Source organism: Bidens hawaiensis, unplaced genomic scaffold (genome assembly GCF_021521415.1).
Source record: "Bidens hawaiensis isolate Kalapana, Puna unplaced genomic scaffold, B.hawaiensis_p1.1 tig00009480_1, whole genome shotgun sequence".
Classification (NCBI taxonomy): domain Eukaryota; kingdom Viridiplantae; phylum Streptophyta; class Magnoliopsida; order Asterales; family Asteraceae; genus Bidens; species Bidens hawaiensis.
The window spans coordinates 485842-507500 of NW_027491705.1; the positions used below are offsets into that span (position 1 = coordinate 485842).

General features: G+C 34.6%; 1 protein-coding gene across 1 annotated transcript; it reads left to right on the top strand.

Annotated features, from left to right (window-relative positions):
* Nucleotides 1-9616: 9616 nt before the first annotated feature.
* LOC143532599 (uncharacterized) lies at nucleotides 9617-13599 on the top strand. Its single transcript, XM_077027612.1, has 8 exons — nucleotides 9617-9683; nucleotides 9979-10111; nucleotides 10228-10447; nucleotides 10572-10700; nucleotides 11176-11225; nucleotides 11309-11406; nucleotides 11487-11774; nucleotides 13058-13599. Exons 1-8 carry the CDS (start codon nucleotides 9636-9638, stop codon nucleotides 13535-13537), a joined length of 1446 nt encoding a protein of 481 aa, XP_076883727.1. The 5' UTR covers nucleotides 9617-9635; the 3' UTR covers nucleotides 13538-13599.
* Nucleotides 13600-21659: the final 8060 nt, after the last annotated feature.

Consider the following 21659-nt stretch of genomic DNA (forward strand, 5'->3'; position numbering starts at 1 on the left):
GTCAAATACGTAGAATGGTTACAACTATAGAAAAGAAACTTTGCCATGGAATCATATTAATCACGATAGTTGCATTGTTAAATTTTGAAATACAAACACTTTGGCTGTTGCCACTTGTGATGACACTAAAGTTTTATGGCCTGAAATTATTGACAGTGACGAAAAACATTTGTAAATATGTGGATAGATTTTAATAGATTTCTCAAGAATGGCGATTCTACAAGTTGATAGAGAACATTAAAGGAAATGTAAGTACATGTCTCCTTATACATATTTAAATAACTGAACCCCCCCTTTAAGCAAACTTGAATATATATTTATTCAAATTTATTGGTAAAGTTCATGAGGTGGTATAGGTGAACCATTATAGGGTGTTCGATGCCATCTATTGAAGAATGATAAGAAAGAAGTAAAGTGTTAAAATCGTTCTTAAAGTTTGGTCAATAATGCGATTTTTGTCCAAAAGGTTTATTTTGTGCATATGGACCATCGACGCACTTTTTGCCAATTACGTCCGAATCATTAACTTCATCTAACTTTGTCGTTAAATCAAGGGCAGATAAGTCTTTTCAGTTTGTTTAATATTTTATCCCCAAATCATTCTAATGTTAATAATAATAACCAGTAATAAAAATGATAACAACAATCATCCCAGTACCCCCAATTCTTCCTATACTTTTCCGTCAGCCTCTACCAAATCTATTCAGTGGTCTTGGGGTTTTATGGGAGATTGTGGGAACGGTGAGACTTGGGGTTTTATGTGGATTCTTCATTCCGATTTTCTGGATTTGTGTTTAGCGGAAGGGGTTGTTTCTTGGGAGGTTTGCTGGTGGTTGTTTGATTTGCTTATGAATGTGAGTCTGACAGTGATCGGAGAAGGGGATTGGTGGTGGTTGGTTGTCATTACTGCGTCTTGAAATTAGAAGATGGAGAGATGTTCAAGAATGCAGTTGCAGTGTTAATGGTGGTAGCCTAGTAATGCCATCGTGGATGGAGTCTGGGAAAATGAGGAGGTTGCTATTAGTGGTGGAGGTAATTGGCAAGGTTCCATTATCCGGGTTCGAGCAGGCGATGTGATTGATATATATTTATAAAAGATTTCTTTTTAATATAAATTTATAGTTTATGTAAATACCAAAATGCCCTTCATACCTTAATGAAAAGATGGTTTTACCCCTCATTTAACGAAGAAAACTAACAGAGTTTAACGGAGTTAATGATTTGGACGTAATTGGCAAGAAGTGGAAAACCTCAGTGGTCCAGATGCACAAAATAATTTTTTTGGACGAAAATCGCATTATTGACCAAAACTCAGAGACGATTTTGGCACTTTACACATAAGAAAATTTATAAAAAGTTTAAAGCTAAATTAATATAAAAGAGTTTCTATGTGTAAAACTGCTAATGGTACGTGGAAAAATTTTTGTTATAACTCACTAAGGTAACGAACAACAAGACTGAATTGTTTGTACAACAAAATGGTCAAATCAAAGGGTGAAAAATGAATAGATTGATATGATAATGCTAGGTTTAATATTATTGTTACTAATCTTAAATCTCTTAGTGCCATTTATACTAACAAGATTCATATAAGGAAATTTTTTAGAGAATTACATGTAAGGGGAGAGCTAAGGTGACCACAATCAAAGAATTTACGAAAGGATGAGCTAACCGGTAAGCTTAAGGACTAAGGCCCATTAAGTAGTGATAATATTACCGTCTCCATCCTTGACGAATAGGCTGAAAGCTTCCTTAAATCCAGAGATCTAATAATTGATCAGCTGATCCGCCATTGCTTATACAGTAAGCTTCCCTCATTTCAATTTTTTGTTTTTATTTATAATCACGCCCTTCAACCTAGAAAAAGAAAATGGTTTTCTAAGAAAACTGATTAAAAAGATTCTTTTGGTTGAAAAAATGCCTTCTAACTAGGATCTAGCTAGTTTTATAAGTCTAGATCTTCACATGGTCTAGTTTAATGGAGATAAACCTCACATAAAAACATGAGTTTGATTGCGGGTTTAAAATTGTTTAACCGAAAAAGTTAACCTTTTTGTTTGACCTCTACACATACCGTATAAAATTTTATTATTGTCACTCACACGGTCTGCGTTATCTGTCTGTCAAATACAACTTCGTTAGGTTTTGATTCAAAACTCAACCTTTTCGTTAGTTTCGCTAGTTATCCAATTAACAATTCTAAAGCACGTTATTAACCATTCTAGATCATATTTACTTGCCATATGAAATTATTAAACAATAGAAACCTAGTTAGCAAACAATAAGGAAATTAAATAATAAATAAACTTAATTGATTACTTTGTTCATAAGAAAAATCTTTTGCATCATAAATTCATAATCAAGAAGTTGAGCATGGATAATATTATAATCGCACAACAGGTTATGTTAGCTAACCCTAAACTTATGTTACTTGTCTTGTGATATGAATAAAAAAAACCCTAGTCAATAGTCATAAAAACTTAAACGTCATGTTCGATTGACGCACCAAGCCACACCGGTTTACTTGGTGGTTCCGAAAACCATTCAGACTGAACCGGACATTAATCACAAAGTTTGTTTATATTAAAACAAAAAAGACGTTATCCTCATGCCCCCTCAAGGAACGTGTATTTATATTTATTTATCGTATGCTACTGTATATTAAAAAAACTGTTGTCTTTAGTTATATGTGTAGAAGAATAGTAAAGAAATAAATTGGATGTGGCTCAATGGTAAAGCACTCACTTTAATAGTGAGAGGTATGGAGTTTAAAACTCACTATCACCAATTTATATGGGAGATATGAGGGATGACCCTAACTTGCCAGGGTTCAAGTCCTGATCTCATCCGGTTTTATTGGCTCCTCGTTGTCATGTTGTTTGGCGGGCGTGGAGGTCGAGTTTTATCCGGGGAATCCCTCAATAGGTGGACCGCTAGGTGCTCCGTCCGTCCGGACTCGTGGCCGGCCTCGGGCTACCTTTAGCCATTAGGGGCCGCGTACGAAGTACCCGGCGTTACTTAGTTGGTCGTTTAAAAAAAAAATAGAATAGTAAAGAGAAATGAGATACAGTAATAAATTATTTGAAAGTTTTGAAATCCCCCTATATCATCATCATCGTACTCAGTATATCCCACAAATAGCAAAGCTATGGTAGGGTCTAAGGAGGGTAAGATGTAGACAGCCTTACCTCTACCCCGTAGGAATAGAGAGGTTGCTTCCGGTGAGACCCCGGCTCGATAGTAGTTTTGCATCAAGCCTTGGACATAAGGCACATAACACTCAACCATCAGCACACCGGTCGATCGGTGCATGTACCCTTTTCTTTCGACTATCAACGCAACCACATGATGCCTGATTAACCTTCCGCCACTTTTAACGTTATTTTCACGCGATTAGTAAAATAACGTCAAAATTTAATGTAATTTCACTTTTGCCCACCTGAGAGTATACACATATATACATTATATGCGCACACCGCAAGCAGGACGTTTGAAATCCCCCTATATATATATATTATATTATTATATATATTTATTTTTATTATATATATATATAATAATAATAATATAATAAATGAGAAACTTTTGGACACTTGGCAGCCATACACACTCATTTGCTTACGTGGCAGTCAAAGAGAAGTCCACATCTGCTTACGTGGCACTCATTTGCTTACGTGGCAGCCATACTCTCTTGCTCGCCAAAAGTATGCTGACTAATCTCGAAGCTGCCATTAACGAACATATTAAGTGAGTTTTTTTTATCTTTAATTTGAAGATTAATCTGTGCCAATTTCCTTACTTTTATGCAATGAAAGGTTGATTATTTACTGTTAATCTGTGTTTAATCCATGACACCTAAATTATGTGGCCAGAAAAAAAAAACATGAATTTGCCTCGAAACCAATTGCCCACTAAGTGTTTGATAAAACGCCTATGAGAATCTATGCCACCCATTATCTTTTACTTTAATGTGAATCTAATTTTTTATGAGATGTAGATTAAGGTTGATTCAGGTTATCATAATTATATCATTTGACACCATGATAATGTGACCACATAATGATATTTAGGTTGAATATAAGTGCAATGTTATAACAAAATTTCATTTTTCTTTCTATCTTTGGTTACTAATATAATATCTTTAGTCCATGGACCGGTTTACATTGCTTTTATTTTTGCAAGGCTTCATCACAGGCAAAGGCAATAGGTCTTTGAGTACGTGTGTCAAGTTCTAGGATCCATATGAAGTGATTTAATGGGTAAGGTAGCTTCTTTGCGTGTCACATATATTATATCATTTTAAGTTCAATGATTATTTCAGTAGGATCCATATGAAGTGCTAAAACTAACTTACTTTTGTAACATGCTTTTTTTTGCTTCAGCTTGCTTATAAGATCAGGCAGGATTTTCGGTCAGGTTGCTTGATGATACGGTAATAGTTATTTTACTATGCAAGTGTTAATGGTTACTTTTCATTTCATATGAGCATTTTATGATTTTTCTTATCCTTTAGTAACTTGATTTTATGTAGTTTAATGACGGTTCTAAACTGATTTGTCAAAATGATTGACAATTGCAGAAGCTCATAAGCAACTGAAAAATGGTCATGGTAAGTGTCATTTTTTAATAAAAATTAAACTTTACAACATATCAAATTCAAAAGTTTTATCTAATTGAATGAGTATATATTTTTAAAGTTAGTGAAAAGATACAACATACTTGCTATTCATTTTCAGATCCTTTTCGTACTATGGCTGTAAGTGAACCGACTTTCAGTGAGCTGTGCGAATCTTTGATAGAGATCCTTGATATACTACATGCAGTTTATGAAAGTCTGAAATTTAATCATCTTCATGGAAGGTACAATTCATATTTAGGCCACATTTGTTTTTTCAGTTCGTGTTTGTCATATTGATGTCCACTTTTAATTCATCTTTTGTTTAAAGAACGAATATATGGCATGCTAATTATCAATGCGTACCTTAACTGATTATTAGAGCTTCTGAACAAACTTTTGTACTCATATATGATGATGCTCTATTTTCAATTTGCGCACAAATGCTTTATTAAAATGTGGTTGTTTTCTTTGTGTTAAATAGTAGTTGAATGTATACATGAACACAAAAATGAAATACAAAAACTAGGGGTGTGCATAGGTCGGTTTGGGGCGGTTTTGAGCCAAATCCATAACCATAACCGATATGTCGGTTAATAGATAACCATAACCGACCCGTTATGGTGGTTTTGCTTAGTCAGTTTTGTAGATTATAGTGGGTCGGTTATGGTTCGGTTAACCGTAACCAAAACAATGTAATTGAGCCTAAAAGTTTGGTACCGATTATTACAAAAAAACCACATGACATAATCTAAAAGATATATAATCCATAATATTAATACCATATGTTCAAAAAAGAATGACATTATATAATCCAACAATGAAATTCAACTTAATTTGATAACAAGCGTTGAACAAAAAAATATCAAAATGATTTAATCCAATATGTTGGGAGGAAGTTAATCTCGAACATATTAAACATATTGTTGGTTAAATAAATAGGTCGGTTCGGTTATAGCGGTTTTAAAAAATTCATTAAACCGACCCACCGGTTATGTCGGTTATCGGTTAACATTTGCTCGGTTATGTCAGTTATGGTTCGCTTTAACGGTTTTGATGGTTAAGTTGCTCACCCCTAACAAAAACTATGGAAGAATTGGTATCATGTATGTTGCATGAACTCTTTCAAAAGCACTCATTGGTGAACTCATTTACTTGATCAGTGTAATGTTAAATGATCAAATTAGATAAAAGTTGATAAGATTGCCATATTTTTTTTTCATATTTATACAAAAGATGATAATATCATTATGATTCATATTACCTTTTGTAAATCTTGTCATTTCAATTTCAATTGAACTATTTTTTAATAGTCTATCGTCTATCCATATTTCACATTTATATGTGATGTAACTATATGGGATGATGTTTATCATTATTATTTAAGCATATCAATAAAGTGAACACAAGACTCTATGCTGTTAAAACATGCAATAACCGGATTTCAAAAAGTTAGTACTCAACAGTAAATAATTTTAAATTGGTCGCTACTTTAATTCTGCATTTAACGATTCGAAGTGATCATATAGCCATTTGGAGATCTTGAATTGTATGAGATAACCTTATTAAGTTATTTCATATTTTGAATTTCGTATTTTACTTCTTTCGTATTTCATATTTATTATACGCAACTACGTCAAGAATAATCACTATCAATAGCTGGTTATTTTTTGGAAAAAATTAAGTTTTTATACATGTTCAATTGTATGTCGCAATATCAAAAGTTAAAAATCGAGACAGTCTCATTCTAGATAGTGATGGTAATCTTTCAAATAAATTTTTAGATATTTTTACATCCTTTATGTTTTATTTAAAAATTATTTGGCTATATATTTATTAATTTTTATATTTTGTAGTTTATATTTATTAATATGTTTCAAAAATAATTTTTTAAACCCCGTGTGTGACAAAGGCATATAGATTAGTAAATAAATAAATAAATAACCTCCGCCATCTATGATATCTCATCATCATCATCATCATCATCATCCTCTGCAACCCCAACAAAACAATATTATATTCGTATTCATCATTGCTTGATTCGAAACCCTAACTCCACGATTCATAACCGACCTTCAGTCATCCATCAGGCGGCTGTTATTTCCGTCTCTTCAATCATTTCGAAGAGAAGAGAAGAAGATTCGGTTTGTTTTTTCTATAATATTCTATTCTAATTGCTTGCTATTCATTTCGATAAGTTTATTGTGATATTACCAACGTCCGTTTCTGAGAGGTTTTAGACGTCTCAATCTCTCTTTTGTTAGGGTTTGCTTTTGTGCTTGAAAATTTTGGATGGTAAAATTGAAGATGTTATTCAAATTATATTGCTCTGTTTCATATGTTGTGAAGGACGAGTGGATTGTAACTTTAAAGATTTATAAGCTTTAACATGTTAGCAATGGTGTAATATGACTCGTTGATTATTGAGGATTCATATTTTAGGTCAAACATCTTCCTTTATATCTTCCCTAACCAGTGCTGTAGAATTTATTAGGTGCTAAACGAGCGGTAGGGCAGGGACTAGCAATTAATAGGGATTAATCGAATTGAAATTTATGTGTAATTATTCAAATATTTTATATACAATAATTTCAATTTTGATCAAATAGCGATTAATCGGTGACCAGTCGGCGGCGGTACCAAGATTAATCGGCGTGGTGTATCATGTCTTTTCTTCGTCATTAGTAATAAAGCATAAGCTTAAGCATATTGTAAGAAATCATGTATCTCATCATTTATTATATTCATGTTTGCTAGTCAGTACATATATTTAATCATTATAACATAAATGTAGAGTATGTTAAAAATGTAATTCAAATATCCATAGAGGTTAGGTATTGGAGTCGTAGTGTTGTTTTAAACAAGGTCATTGATAGGAATCATACTCGTGTTATAGTCTAAATAACATTTGTCTATTTTGGGAGGGGTTAAGTGCAACTAATATTTCTATAAATAGGGATTAATAGCTAATAGAGAGGGGAGAGTAGGTTTATGTTTAGGATGGCATTGCCATGGCTCCTGTGTATGCAGTGAGAGGGCTTGGCCTGGGAATCTACTGTAACTTTTCTATACATTTTCATTAATACAATCGTTCGGTTCTTTGTTTGCCTTATTCTATTCTATAATCTCAATTAACTACAATCATAATCTATCAAACCCTATCAGTCATGTAGTTCAGGTTGTGTATTAGTGGAGGTTTGGAATCGCTGTGTTTTCATAAAGTTTCTTTCTTTCTTTTGTAATTGTATATTTAATATGTCGCTAGTCATGAGTAAAGTGGACCCAATTCCCAAAATTCTTGTGTATTACTCTATGATATTCCAACAAAGTGGCATCATAGATTCAAAGCGTTAGGCTCAAATCTAGTCATAGTCACATAAATCGTGGTACGCTCCTGTATAGGTACGCGGTTCGCTGAAGGTAACGAATTCGGTACGGAGGGGGTAGGTTCATTTCGGTACGAACCGGTACGGTGTACCATGTAGTTCGGTTCGAGGCGGAATTAAAATAATATAAAATTTATATATCTTATAAAAATAAAATTATATGTCTTAAAAAATATTTCCAGGCTATTGTGTATATGTATACCTATATTTATCAATAATTTTATGAATATTATCTTGTAAAAATATGTATTTGTGTAGTAAAGTTTAGGGTTAAGTTTTATAAAAATAGAAAGTTGAGGGTGAAAAATGACATATTGTTTGAAGAAAAGGGAACGACGCTTTATGTTTTAGGGTTTTCAGTTTCAGATTTGGGAGGGCCACCGTTTCCATAAATCCGGCCAAATCTGGAAGGAGGCCAATAGGAGAGACGTTCCATCAGTCCTGATTCGCGATTTTTGGTTCAATCGGAGCGACGGATTGGTGATTTCTGGTTCACGATTTAGGGTTCAATCGGAGCGACGTTCCGGCAATTTGGATCGCGATTTCGCCGGCGACCGGCACGTTTGCGAATTGCGATTGGGTACAAAACGTACCAATGCGAAAATCGCGGCTACTTGAGCGATTTATGTGACTATGAATCTAGTTCATGAAGTGGTATAGATTTGAATAACACTCCTGCTCTCTTTACAAACCTAATGCTCGTACACCAGTTTGTTGGAGAATCAGTATGATTACACCGGAAATTAATCTTGCATCAACTTTGAAGCATCTTCAACGTGTTATGTTGATCTTAAAACTTATTTGAAACATTTGCATCATATGGTCAAACCATACAGTTCTTAACAACCAAAAGTATTCGCGAAGCATATGTTTAGCCTAACCAAAATATTGAAAAACCAAATCAATTAACAGACATTCATCAAATTCGAATAATAGTTGTCAGACTGGTAAAACATAAGATCAGTTTTCTTGAAATCGACCAACCAATAATTGACGATCCAAAATCAAGACCAAAACTCCACCGGGTGCTGATGTCAGAGACCACCCAAAAAAGCAAAACCGGTACTGAACTGAAATAGATGATGGATGAACCTTAATGGTCTTTCTGTGAAGGGATTGCTTATATAATATATTAATTTAGCAGTGCCTAAATTGCTAGCCATGCAATCAATCTGCGGTCCCACTAAATGCCTTTGTAAATGTAACAAACCGGATAGATATTGATTTAAGTTTGTTTTTCTGGTTTATCTAGTCATAGTATTTATCTAGTTTCTTTTTTCAAGTTTTCATAGGCTTGTGCTGTATAAGTTGAGGCTTATTCACACACTGAATTAGATAGGTTTTGAGATTCGTTTCCAGTGTGTGTTATTTACCAGCTTTTATGTTAATAAATATAGCAAGAGATTTTTTTTTAGTCTCGGTTCTTGTGCTTAGAAATTTCTTACATCAAAGATCCACTGTTAGACCACTTCACCATTATATTTTTTGGCGTATTGATGAACATGTTTGAAGATGTATTCTTTGCACCGTTATATATATATGTGTGTGTGTGTGTGTGTGTTTTCTTTGTCTTACGCCGTTTAATAACAACTGCTGATATGTTCATCTTTTTTTGCTATCAGCTGGTCTTATCTATGGATGCTACAAACACCAATAGGGAAGAATCAAGGATTCGAATCACGGTAACACACTTTTCCCTAACTCTTTTTATGGTTGGGGGGGGGGGGGTTTTCTTTTTTTTTTCTTTTTTTTTTGGCAATAATCAACATCTATGATTGCTTCGTTATATCAAATGTGGACATATTCAAAAGTATTCACATATGAAACCTCTTGTATATATGTGTGTGTGTGCACGCGCGCGTGTATATATGTATGCATATACACACACACACATACACACCCCCTCTATGATGTAAATACACAAGGAATATATAAAGCATAGTTAAACAGCTGCTTTTTTAACTCTTTTTCTGTCAGGCAAACCATGCCGCCATGAGCAATGGGCAGATAAATCCCCCACTATTTCCATCAGTACCAGCTTTAAATGGAGCCGCTTCTTATTTAGCCGAGACAACTTCATATCTCACTAGTTGTTTCCCTGTCACTTCTGGTCTGCCACACACACTTGTGATTACTCTTTTTTGAGTTATATTTCAATTAAGAAGAGATTATTGTTATTATTAATTTCTATAATCTCATTTATGGTCATTTTTCCTCTTTGAACAGACATTGCTTCCATAAGTTCTAACGGGCAGGAGTCGAAAGAACTCAGAGAACCTTTATTGAGTAATAATGCGCCCCCTACCCCTGATGAAATAACAAGGAACTCAGATCGTTCTCAAACTAGTAATGCAGTTGTGCAAACTGTTCAGACCACTTCTCAAACCAATCATGCAGTCGTGCAATCTGTTCAGACCAGTCAACCTGGGATTTCCATGTTTCAAGGGTAACCGTAGCATATGCTCTGTTTCATGATTAACCAGTCTAGATTAAATTTCAGTATGCTTTAGAATGTAATTTGTTTTTATATAAATATGCGGTTAATTCTGTTTGCATTGGTTATCTTTCAGTCTTATTGAGCGGGTCCGAAAGACAGTTCACGGGTCATCTGATGACATTGGGTGGCTTCAACGTGCTCCAGGAATGCCTCCTATTGAAGACGGGACAGAGCGTTTTAATAATATTCTTGACAATATAATGTATAATACTACTTCATTTCCTTCCACTATATTTACTTGTATGATATTTTGATTTGGGGCTTGCATGGGTCGATTTTGGTCTAAAACCAAACTTTTTGTTTTTAGGCTTTTGAAAAGCGTTTGATTTTGGTTTTTCATTTGGACATGAAATTTTTGGTTTTTCATTTGGACTTGAAATTTTTGGGTCGAAAGTTTGAATTGCCCAACATAATGACTTTGGACGTAAACCTTTTTGTTAATTAATAATTTATTGATTATCATACATTTGTGCTTAATTATTTGGTTACACTATTAAATTAAAATTTATTTAACATTCAAAATAAAAAAAATGAAAATTCATACATTTGGTTGGGTTTTGAATTACATGTAAAACCAATACAAAACCCTAAAACCAAACCGTCGGTTTTTGTTTAGGTTTAGTTTTTCAGTTTTATGTACTTAAAAGTATTGATCTTGTTGCTTCTCGCTGTATCAGGCACAGTATACATGTGTTGCCAAATTCGATGGTTTATCTCTTGGTTCCAGGTAATAAATAATCTACAGATTGTTATCTGGATTATTGATATGTTATGTATATAAAATCATAATCTGTTAGTCAATGTGTGCAGGTCTTTTTAGCAACCATGGGCCGCTTTATTTCACTGCTACAAAGGCAACTTTCTCGAAAATGGGATTAACGTGTCACATTGCAAAGATTCATAGCGAGGTATTACTGTTATTATCCTTAATCTTTATTATGATCCCAATTTAATGTGGTGATGATGTCAACATGGGACAACATTTTAGGCATCAGTTGAAAAGAATGCACGGGAAATTAAAGAGTATATTGAAGAGGTTTATTGGGGTTCCAAGAAGCGGGTTTTGCTTCTGGGTCATAGTAAAGGGGGCGTAGATGCAGCTGCTGCTTTATCAATGTATTGGCCCGATCTCAGAGATAAAGTTGCGGGCCTGGCTTTAGCCCAAAGCCCATATGGTGGTAGCCCGATTGCTTCAGATATTATGAGAGAAGGCCAGATTGGGGATTATTTTAACGTCCGAAAACTTATGGAAATCTTGATATGTAAAGTGATAAAGGTACATTCTTTCTCCTATGTTATCATGTGGTGTAGCTTTTACTATGAGCTGCATGATTCGGGATGAAGGGCATTTTAGAGATTTCATAAGCGCTTTGGTGAACATGAAACTGAAAAATGAACCCGTAACCGAAAAAACTAAACCCAAACAAAACCAACGGTTTGGTTTTATTTTCTGTAAAAACAAAATTTTGGTTTATTTTCAGTTTTGCGTGTAGTAGAAACTGAAAAAAACGAACCAAATTTGTTGGTTTTTATTTTCATTTGGATGTCAAGTACTGTGTAGGAATTTAATAAATAGTGTATAATTAATTACTCTTTAGTTAACAAAAAGATTTAGACCCAAATTAATTTTTGGGCCAGTTTATTTTCAGCCCAAAATTTTTCAAAGCCTAAATGGTAAAAAAAACGAAAAAATTGAAACCGAACCCACAATTGAAAAAACTTGTAACATAAACACAAAACCTTAAAAAATCGAAACCAAATGGTTTTCAATAACTGTGTTCCCGAGTTTCATTTAAAGGAGGAAAGGGAAGGAAAATGAGTGATGGAAAAACTTTGTTGTGTTCCCGAGTTTCTTTTAAGGAAGGAAAGGGAAGGAAAATATAAAAAGGGTGTTCCCGAGTTTCATTAAAAGAAAGACAAGGAGGGGAGGGGAGAGAAAATAAGGAGCAAAATAAGAGAAATTGTATCTTTCCAAATTGGAAAGATTAGGAAGGAAAGAAAATTGAAGAGAAAAAGGTTATGCCAAAAGAAAAGATAAGAAGAGAAAATTTTCTTTTCCTTCCCTTTCTTTTCATAAATGAACTCGGGAACACATAAAAGACCAAATTTTGGTTCCAAAGTTGGTGTTTGCAGAAAAACCAAAAACAAACTGACAACTGAAAAAACCGAAACCAAATTTTTTTCAATAACTAAAAACCTGAATCAGTTTTTGGTTTGGTGTTTAGGGTCCCGTTCGGTCGTTTTTGACAAAAATTCTGGGCCGAACCACTAATTACATTTTTGGAAAAAATCAACTGAACAGGCTGGTTTCATGGTTTAAACCGATCTTTTTTCTTCATAGCATTAGTTTGTATTAAAAATTTGTAATGGTTAACAGTTGTAACACATAAACTGGTCAACAGTTCTTATAATACATAAACACAACTATATATTCCAAAATGAAAAAAATATATGAAAAATAAAGGTTAAATGACTGGTTCTAAGTCCAAAACCGAACGAACAATACCGCCAAATCTGAACCATTTGGATCATATATGCGTAAATGTTTGTTACTTGAAGGGTGACTTGCAATCGTTGGAAGATTTGACATACGAGAAACGCAAGGAGTTTTTAAAGAAGCACCAGTTACCAAAAGAACTCCCGGTTGTATCATTTCACACAGAAGCCAACATATCGCCAGCTGTTTTAGCAACACTTTCTCGTGTTGCACATGCAGAGCTACCCGCATTCACAAACTCAGCCGCCACTGTGCTGCCTGTTGTGGTGCCTCTCGGAGCCACATTGGCGGCCTGTGCTCAGCTGTTACAAACTAGATACGGTGAGAAGAGTGATGGTCTGGTCACATGTCGTGATGCGGAAGTGCCTGGGTCGGTGGTGGTGCACCCGAAGCGGAAGTTGGACCATGCTTGGATGGTTTACTCTTCAACGAATGATGACCCGTTGGAGCCGGATGCTTCACAGGTGTGTGAGGCTCTGTTAACTCTGGTTGTGGAAGTTGGGCTCAGGAACAAACATTATTTTAGTGTCAAACAGGAATGATGTATTTGTACTGTTTTAATGATATCACATGTAAATAACATAAAAACAGTTTTCTCCAATCAATTTGTTGGTTATTATAATGTATGGATGAAAACATATCTGTGTGGATGTATCCAATTTTACAGATGTTATTATATATATACTAATTAGCAAACTCCTTCACACTCACAGATTGCAACTATTCATAACATGTATAATTATCTGAGCTTGGTATACAAACTGTAAATGCTTTTGATCTATTACTCACATGTTTGTATATGTGAATATTCTTTGGTTCCTCCACCTGTAGGGCTGAGCTTGACTAAGGACTAGGGTGGCAATCTTGACCCAAACCATTTCAAATGGGTCAATTTAGGTTGTTTTAAAATTCATACGGGTTGGTTTGGGTCATAGATTTTAATAAGATGGGTCAAAATGGATCACTTAAAATTCCACCTTATTTTCGGGTCAAAATGGGTCGACAAATGTAAAGAAATGGGTCCATTTGGGTTAGTGTCTTAAGGAAATTTGGCAAGCTCGGGTTGAAACGGGTTTTGGATTGGAAAGAGTTCGGTTTAGGTTTCAAGCCGACTTGAGCTTTCGCACTGGACGGGTTGGGTTTCGGTATCCTTTGTTTCTTTTTGGTCGGTTTCGGAGCACTGGACGGGTTGGGTTTCGGTTTCTTTTGCTTGTTTTTGGTTGGTTTCGGATTTGTTTTGGCTTTTTGTTTCGTCGTCTGTTTTTTCAGTTTCATTTCTGTTCTGTTTCAGTTTTTAGTTTCATTTAGATCGATTTTTCGGTTTTGATTAATTCTGTTCGTTTTTGGTTTATGTTTCGTTTTCATCGGCTTTCGGTTTCAATTCATTTCTCGTTTTTTTAAGAACGAGGACAACGGCGCAAATGTTTTAGTTTTTTTACTTTTTTCGTTTTTGATTTATATTTTGAGTTATGGTTTTTTTATTAATTTTTTTGAATTTTTTTGGGAGGGGTTTTTATGTTAATAAAAAAACCTCTCCCAAAAAAATTCAAAAAAATTAATAAAAAAATCATAACTCAAAATAGAAATAAAAAACGAAAAATGTAAAAAAACTAAAACATTTGCGACTTTACCCTCGTTCTTAAAAAAAAAAAACCGACCTGACCCGTTTTGACCCGTTCCGACTTTGACCCGTTTCGACCCTACCCAACCCATTTGCCACCCCGTAAGGACAAAAGGTATAATTTCTTCCACCTTTTTTTCTTTCTTTAGATTACGGTATTCATGTACCGTTTTTATTTCTTTTTTGTTTTGGTAAGATTAATAACATATAAAAAAATAAAAAAATAAAAGTTTTATAAAAATGCATTTAAAAGTGGTTTTCAAATAGGGATGAGCTCGGTACCGTACCGGTATCGAAAATCCCGATTACAAAAGTTGCAAATTTTTGGTACCGGTACTGAAATGTTCGGTTCGGTACATGTACTGTGCCGGTATTTAAGGTAAAATTCGTGAAATACCGGTATCCGTACATTACCAAATCGGTACCATACCGGTACCGAACCGAACATTTCGGTACCAAGGCAAATTTTTGGTACCGGTACCAAAATGTTCGGTTCGGTACCGAAGCAGTACCAAGGTTTTGAGTTTTCGGTATCAAGGTTCGGTACCGGAACCGGTTCGGTACCGGTACCAATCGGTACCATACCGATTTTTGCTCATCCCTATTTTCAAGTAATTTTATGGTTTTTATTTGAACTCTCTTAAGATAATGTTATTATTATTATATAGTATAAAGAAGAACTTTGGTGACACTCTTTAACGGTCCAGTTGGCAAAATTTGATTTTTTTTGCTTCTTAAGTGATAAATAAAACGGTTATACGCGTTGACTAACCACTATCACGCAGGAACCAACTACAATTGGGTTTTACAAACTATTGGGTGAGTTTTACCGACCTTTTTATATTAATTCTATTACTGTAACGGACGTAACCGGAACCGAGTTAATTCACCTCAACCCACCCCCACATGCTCGAGACCGACATCCCTTGGGATTTACCAACGCCTAGGATGATTGGTCACTTGGCAACGTATGATTGGGCCGAGTAATTTACTTTTTTTTTGTTTTTTTTAAATTAATAATTAATAGGTTATTTGTGTCGACTCACCGATCCAAATTCGGGATCAATAATGCTTGGGTATTACAAACAAACGGGTTTACCAACCGTTTTGTTTTAGTTCCGGTACCGTATAAATGTGAAAGAAACCGGTCGAATATCCATAGACTCACCATCTCAACGTCCGGGAACAACAACAGTCGCGCTTTATTAATGTTCGAGTTTTACCAACCGACGCCACCCATTGGTCCACCTTCATTTTGTATTTTTTTTTGTTCAGCTTTTGGTTTTAGTCCCAGTACAATAACACAAGTAACCGAAACTAACCGAATTCGCGTCCACTTACCGCCTTTTCGCTTGAGACCGACAATACTTGGGTTTTGCCTCCACCCAGGTTTAACAGACTTGTCCCGGCGCAACGCGTCTGGTAAAGTACTAGTTAATATTTAATTTGGTACAAGAAGTGTGATAACGATTATTGTTTTAAATATAACAACCCATTTGACCCATATCCGTGAAATTGAATTACCCATAACATTGGTTTCAAGTAGTTTGTGGAAGCACCAAATTAAGGTTGCATTAACTGCGGCCTTTGTTTCTTGCGATCACAATTAACCTAAACTTTTGACCAAAATAACCTTTGTATAAAATTGACATGTACTGACTAGGGGTGGTAAATGGGTTAGGTCGAAACGGGTTAGGGTCGGAATTGGTCAACTAAGAAAAGGGTTGTTTTGGTTCGGGTCGGAACGGGTTAGGGTCAAAAAGTTTGGGTCAGAACGGGTCCGGGTCGGAATGGGTCAAGGTCGGAACGGGTCGGATCGTTTTTTTTTTTAAGAACGAGGGTAAAGTCGCAAATGTTTTAGTTTTTATACATTTTTCGTTTTTTATTTATATTTTGAGTTATGATTTTTTTATTAATTTTTTTGGGAGGGGTTTTTATTAACATAAAAACCCCTCCCAAAAAAATTCAAAAAAATTAATAAAAAAATCGTAACTCAAAGTATAAATCAAAAACGAAAAATGTAAAAAAACTAAAACATTTGCGCCGTTGTCCTCGTTCTTCTTAAAAAAAACGAGAAATGAATTGAAACCGAAAGCCGACGAAAACGAAACATAAACAAAAAACAAACAGAATTAATCAAAACCGAAAAATCGATCTAAATGAAATTAAAAACTGAAACAGAACAGAAATGAAACTGAAAAACAGACAACAACGAAACAAAAAGCCGAAACAAATCCGAAACTGACCAAAAACAAGCAAAAGAAACCAAAACCCAACCCGTTCAGTGCTCCGAAACCGACCAAAAAGAAACAAAGGATACCGAAACCCAACCCGTCCAGTGCGACAGCTCATGTCGGCTTGAAACCTAAACCGAACTCGTTCCAATCCAAAACCCGTTTCAACCCGAGCTTGCCACATTTCCTTAAGACACTAACCCAAATGGACCCATTTCTTTAAATTTGTCTACCCATTTTGATCTGAAAATTAGAAGGTGGAATTTTAAGTGATCCATTTTGACCCATCTTGTTAAAATCTATGACCCAAACCAACCCATATGATTTTTAAAACAACCCAAATTGACCTATTTGAAATGGTTTGGGTCAAGATTGCCACCCCTAGTACTGACCCGTTCAACTCTTATACCAGCAGAGCCAGCTATCTCGAAATACGTTCAATCAATGTTCAAAAAAAAAAAAACAAAAACATTCAAGTCAAATTCCAAAATCTAAAACGTTCAGGCTTAAAAACTAAAACGTTCAGGCTGCAGACCAAAAACGTTTAGGCTTAAATCCTGATACATTCAAGGTTAAACCCCATCACTCAAAACTTAAAATTGATCGATTGAAGCTTCAAACTGATGATTAATTGGATCAATTTCAAGGTTAATTGATCAATTAGGTTCTTCAATTTCAATTGGAGAATTAATCAATTGACCTATGAAGAACGATCGTGACGGAAGATACCGTTCTCACGACGGTAGATGATGGTCGCGATGGTGGACTTTGATTGGAAGGAAGCGACGGTGGACGGTGGACTTTGACGGGAACGCAGAGGCGGTGGACGACGAACGAATCACGTAGTTATGTTTTAGGGTTAGCGTGGTTTTGAAATTAAGAGTTAATGGTGCGACGTACCTATTGTACGATAAAGGATTAATGTATCGGACCCTTTTCATATATAGGGTGACAATCCTAAGAGAACCTTTTGAAATTGAGAACTTTGAGAACCATTTTGGGTCATAAAAAACCTCTTAAAAATATTAAAAAATTATAAAATAAAAAAAAACAAAAATTTAAAATAGTAAAAAAACCAAAAGATTTTATTTTTATCCCGGTTTCATAAAAAAAATAAAAAATAAAAAAAACCTAATTATACACATATGTATATTTTTATTTAATCTCAATTTACATAATGTACACATATGTACATTATCATTTATCTTAATTATACATAGGTGTATAAAAAATAACATGTATAAAATTAAAAAATAAGTATTATACACATATGTATAATTTTGCAAAACCGATATATATGTTTTTATTTTTTTTTAATTTTTTATGAAAACGGGATGAAAATAAAAAATTTTGATTTTTTTGTTTTATATATTTTTTTTATTTTTCTTAAAAGAGTTTTTTTTTTTGTTCCAAAATGGTTCTCAAAGTTCTCAATTTTAAAATAGTTCTCACATAATCCCAATCCTATATATATATATATATATATATATATAAACTCATCTTTACAGAGAAAACTTAAAAACTCATAAAGAATTATTTTTAGTTAAAAATATTTCAAAATTCTGTTTTTGCTATTATTCTTATATTTTCTTACACTTCACTCGAAAAAATAAAAAAACCTCGCTGTAATGCACATACATATTACTGTGCGATACCGTTGTATTACATATGTGTATTACTATGTAATTTTAAGTTCAATAATGTTTAATTGCATGTATTCAATATTGTGTATTGTATATGTGTAGTAGTGCACATGTGCGTTACTGTTGTATTAAGCATACGTACTAATGCGTATTCGATGTGCGTATTAGTCTTATATTGCATATATATAATAGTGCGTATCAAATATGTGCAATAATGTTGTATTCTGTGCAATAATGTTGTATTCTATGCAATACAATACTTTTGCATATATGCAATGCACACTATTACACATGTGCACTACACCGACAAGATTACCGACAAGGTTTTTTTTTTGAACCAATAACAACATATAAGAATAATGGAAAAAAAGAAAACTTCAAAATTTTTTTTTAAAAAAAGTTAAAAATAGTATTTTTAGGAGTGTTTAAGTTTTCTCTTTAAGAGAAGTTTTCACTTGATCCCCCCCCCCCCCACACATATATATATATATGTATGTATGTATGTATGTATGTATGTATAGGGGTGAGTTAACATACAATAATCGCTTAACGTACATTACGTACGCAACATACTTTCAACTAAAACGTTCAAGCCAAAATCGTAACCCTAAAACATTCAAGGTTAGAAGTTTAAACGTTTAGGCAAAAAACTTAAACGTTCAAGGTCAAAAATTTAAACGCTCAGACAAAAAACTTAAACGTTCAGGCAAAAAAATTAAACATTCAAGGTTAAAAGTTTAAACGTTCAGGCTTAAATCCTGATAGGTTAAAATCCATCACTCAAAACTCAAAATTAATCGATTGAAGCTTCAAATTGATGATTAATTAGATCAATTTCTAGGTTAAATGATCAATTAGGTTCAACAATTTCAATTGGTCAAATTGATCAATCTGTGAACAACTCGTGACGGAAGAAGAAGGTGTTCACGGCGGCACCGTCGTTGGTCGCGACGGTGGAAAGTGGATGGAATCGTTGGACGTTGACGGATTGCTGAACGGTGATGGTGAAAGTGGACGGAATTGATGGGAGCAGCGGTGGACGAAGACCAGCTCGCCATTCTTGTCGCTCGCAATTCTGATTGGAGAACCCTTGATCGCTAATTGAAATTGACGTTCCACAGCCTTGCGTATGTAATGTACGATAAAGGATTATTCGTGATTGTGCATGTTGAAAGCTATGTTTGAATTATTTTCTATGCCTTAGGATAATTTAGACTCGTTTATGATCTTATATTCCTTAAGGTTACATACATTATTTATGGTCTAGGCTCGAGGATACTATTAGGCCTAGTATTAATTCCTAGATTATCCATTATTTATGGATTGAATATGATGATATGGTTGGGTTGAATGCTTGAATTAGATGTTGGTAAGTGTGTATGTGGATGCGTATGTGTCGGTAAACTGTAACCGGGTCAAACATACTTATCGGGGAAGACCCAGGGTGAGGAGGCTCGTGTTGCATGTTTATGTCCCGGCGGGTCAAATATATTACTTGGGGATGACCTGGGGTGAGGAGGCCCGCCGTCCTGCTAAACCGTGGTCGGGTCAAATATATTACTTGGGGAAGACCCGGGGTGAGGAGGCCCGTATCACATGTTTAGGCATGTTAAACCGTGACCGAGTCAAATATATTACTCGAGGATGACCCGGGGTGAGGAGACTCGTGTTGCGTGACTTTTGGTATTATTAAACTGTGACCGAGTCAAATATATTACTTGGGGATGACCCGGGATGAGGAGGCTCGTGTTGCATGATTTTGTTGGTTTTTGTTAAACTGCGGTCGGGTCAAATATATTACTCGGGGAAGACCCGGGGTGAGGAGACCCTGTTGGGTTTTAACAAGATTATCAAAGTTATAAAACTCCAATTTTATGAAAAACGCAGCGGATAAAAGATTTAAATCTTGTTAGTTCATAGTGAATAAAACCAATTTTATACATGCAAAACCCAAACCCGGATCCAAATACGAAATACATACTATCAAACAAATGCGTGTCACTATAAGTTCATGCATGTTAAACTACCTTTCAAGTAAACCAAAGAAGTATGAAGGAGATGGTGAAAAGTAGGCAAGAACTTGAATAAGTAGTTCCTCAAGGTAGTATACCCCAAGCTCCAACAACACACCTTTAGCTAGGATTTTAGCACTTGAAAAACACGTCCTTGTTCTTCTTCTCCTTTGGCCAAAATTGGAAGAGAAAGGAAGAGAGTGAGAGTGTTTTTTATTACTTGCAAAAATGTGTAATGAAAAATGAAAGAGAGATGTTGTGGTCATTCAAAGGCACCACCCAAAGTGCCAATCACAACATTTGCATGTCTCCACTCACTTGAAAATAATAATATAAAATTGAATAGAGAAAGAGAGGGGGGGGGGGGGGCGCCACCCTCATGCCCATTTCAATTTTTATATATTTTTTTTGAAACAAGTTTTAAAATGTAAAACTTATTATGTTATGTATTTTCATTTCATAGAATTATAACATAACATTTTTCAAGCAACATGCAAATTGATAAGTGTTACATATTGTTATTTAACCATCTTAAATAGCATTATGTAATGTTCTCTCTCAAAATATAAATCATCCATATGATTTATTCATTTCACAAGTATATTGTATTTAGAAACCCTTTCCAAATAACATAAGTGTTAATATTTATTTATTTATGATCATATCATATATAAACAAATATAATCGGCGTTTGTCTAGCTTGTTATTGGGTATGACCCGGATTGGATCATTACGTACTAGCCACATTAATCATAATATGTGTCTTGGGCAGACCGAGTCCAACAATCTCCCACTTGCATAAGATACATAGAAGATTGATGCAAGTAGCAAATACTGCTTAACTACGGTTTACTACCCCTAATACGCATGATGAAGTGCCATTCAATAACATCATCCCCTTCAAGTCCCTTACTTGAAATAATTTAGGTGAAACTATCATTTATCCTTTTGCCACAAATGTCATGTCAAATCCAGAGACACAGAGTGATCATTCTCTGTTGATTTAACTTTGCAGGCCTTAGACATCTTACTCTCAACGAATAAGAGGGACAAATCCCCTTTTGACTACATATGTCTTTCACAATCACTTAGTACTGTACCTGATCTTAGACTTATGTACTGTCATGTTTCAGAGCAGCGAAGAACTAAGTCAA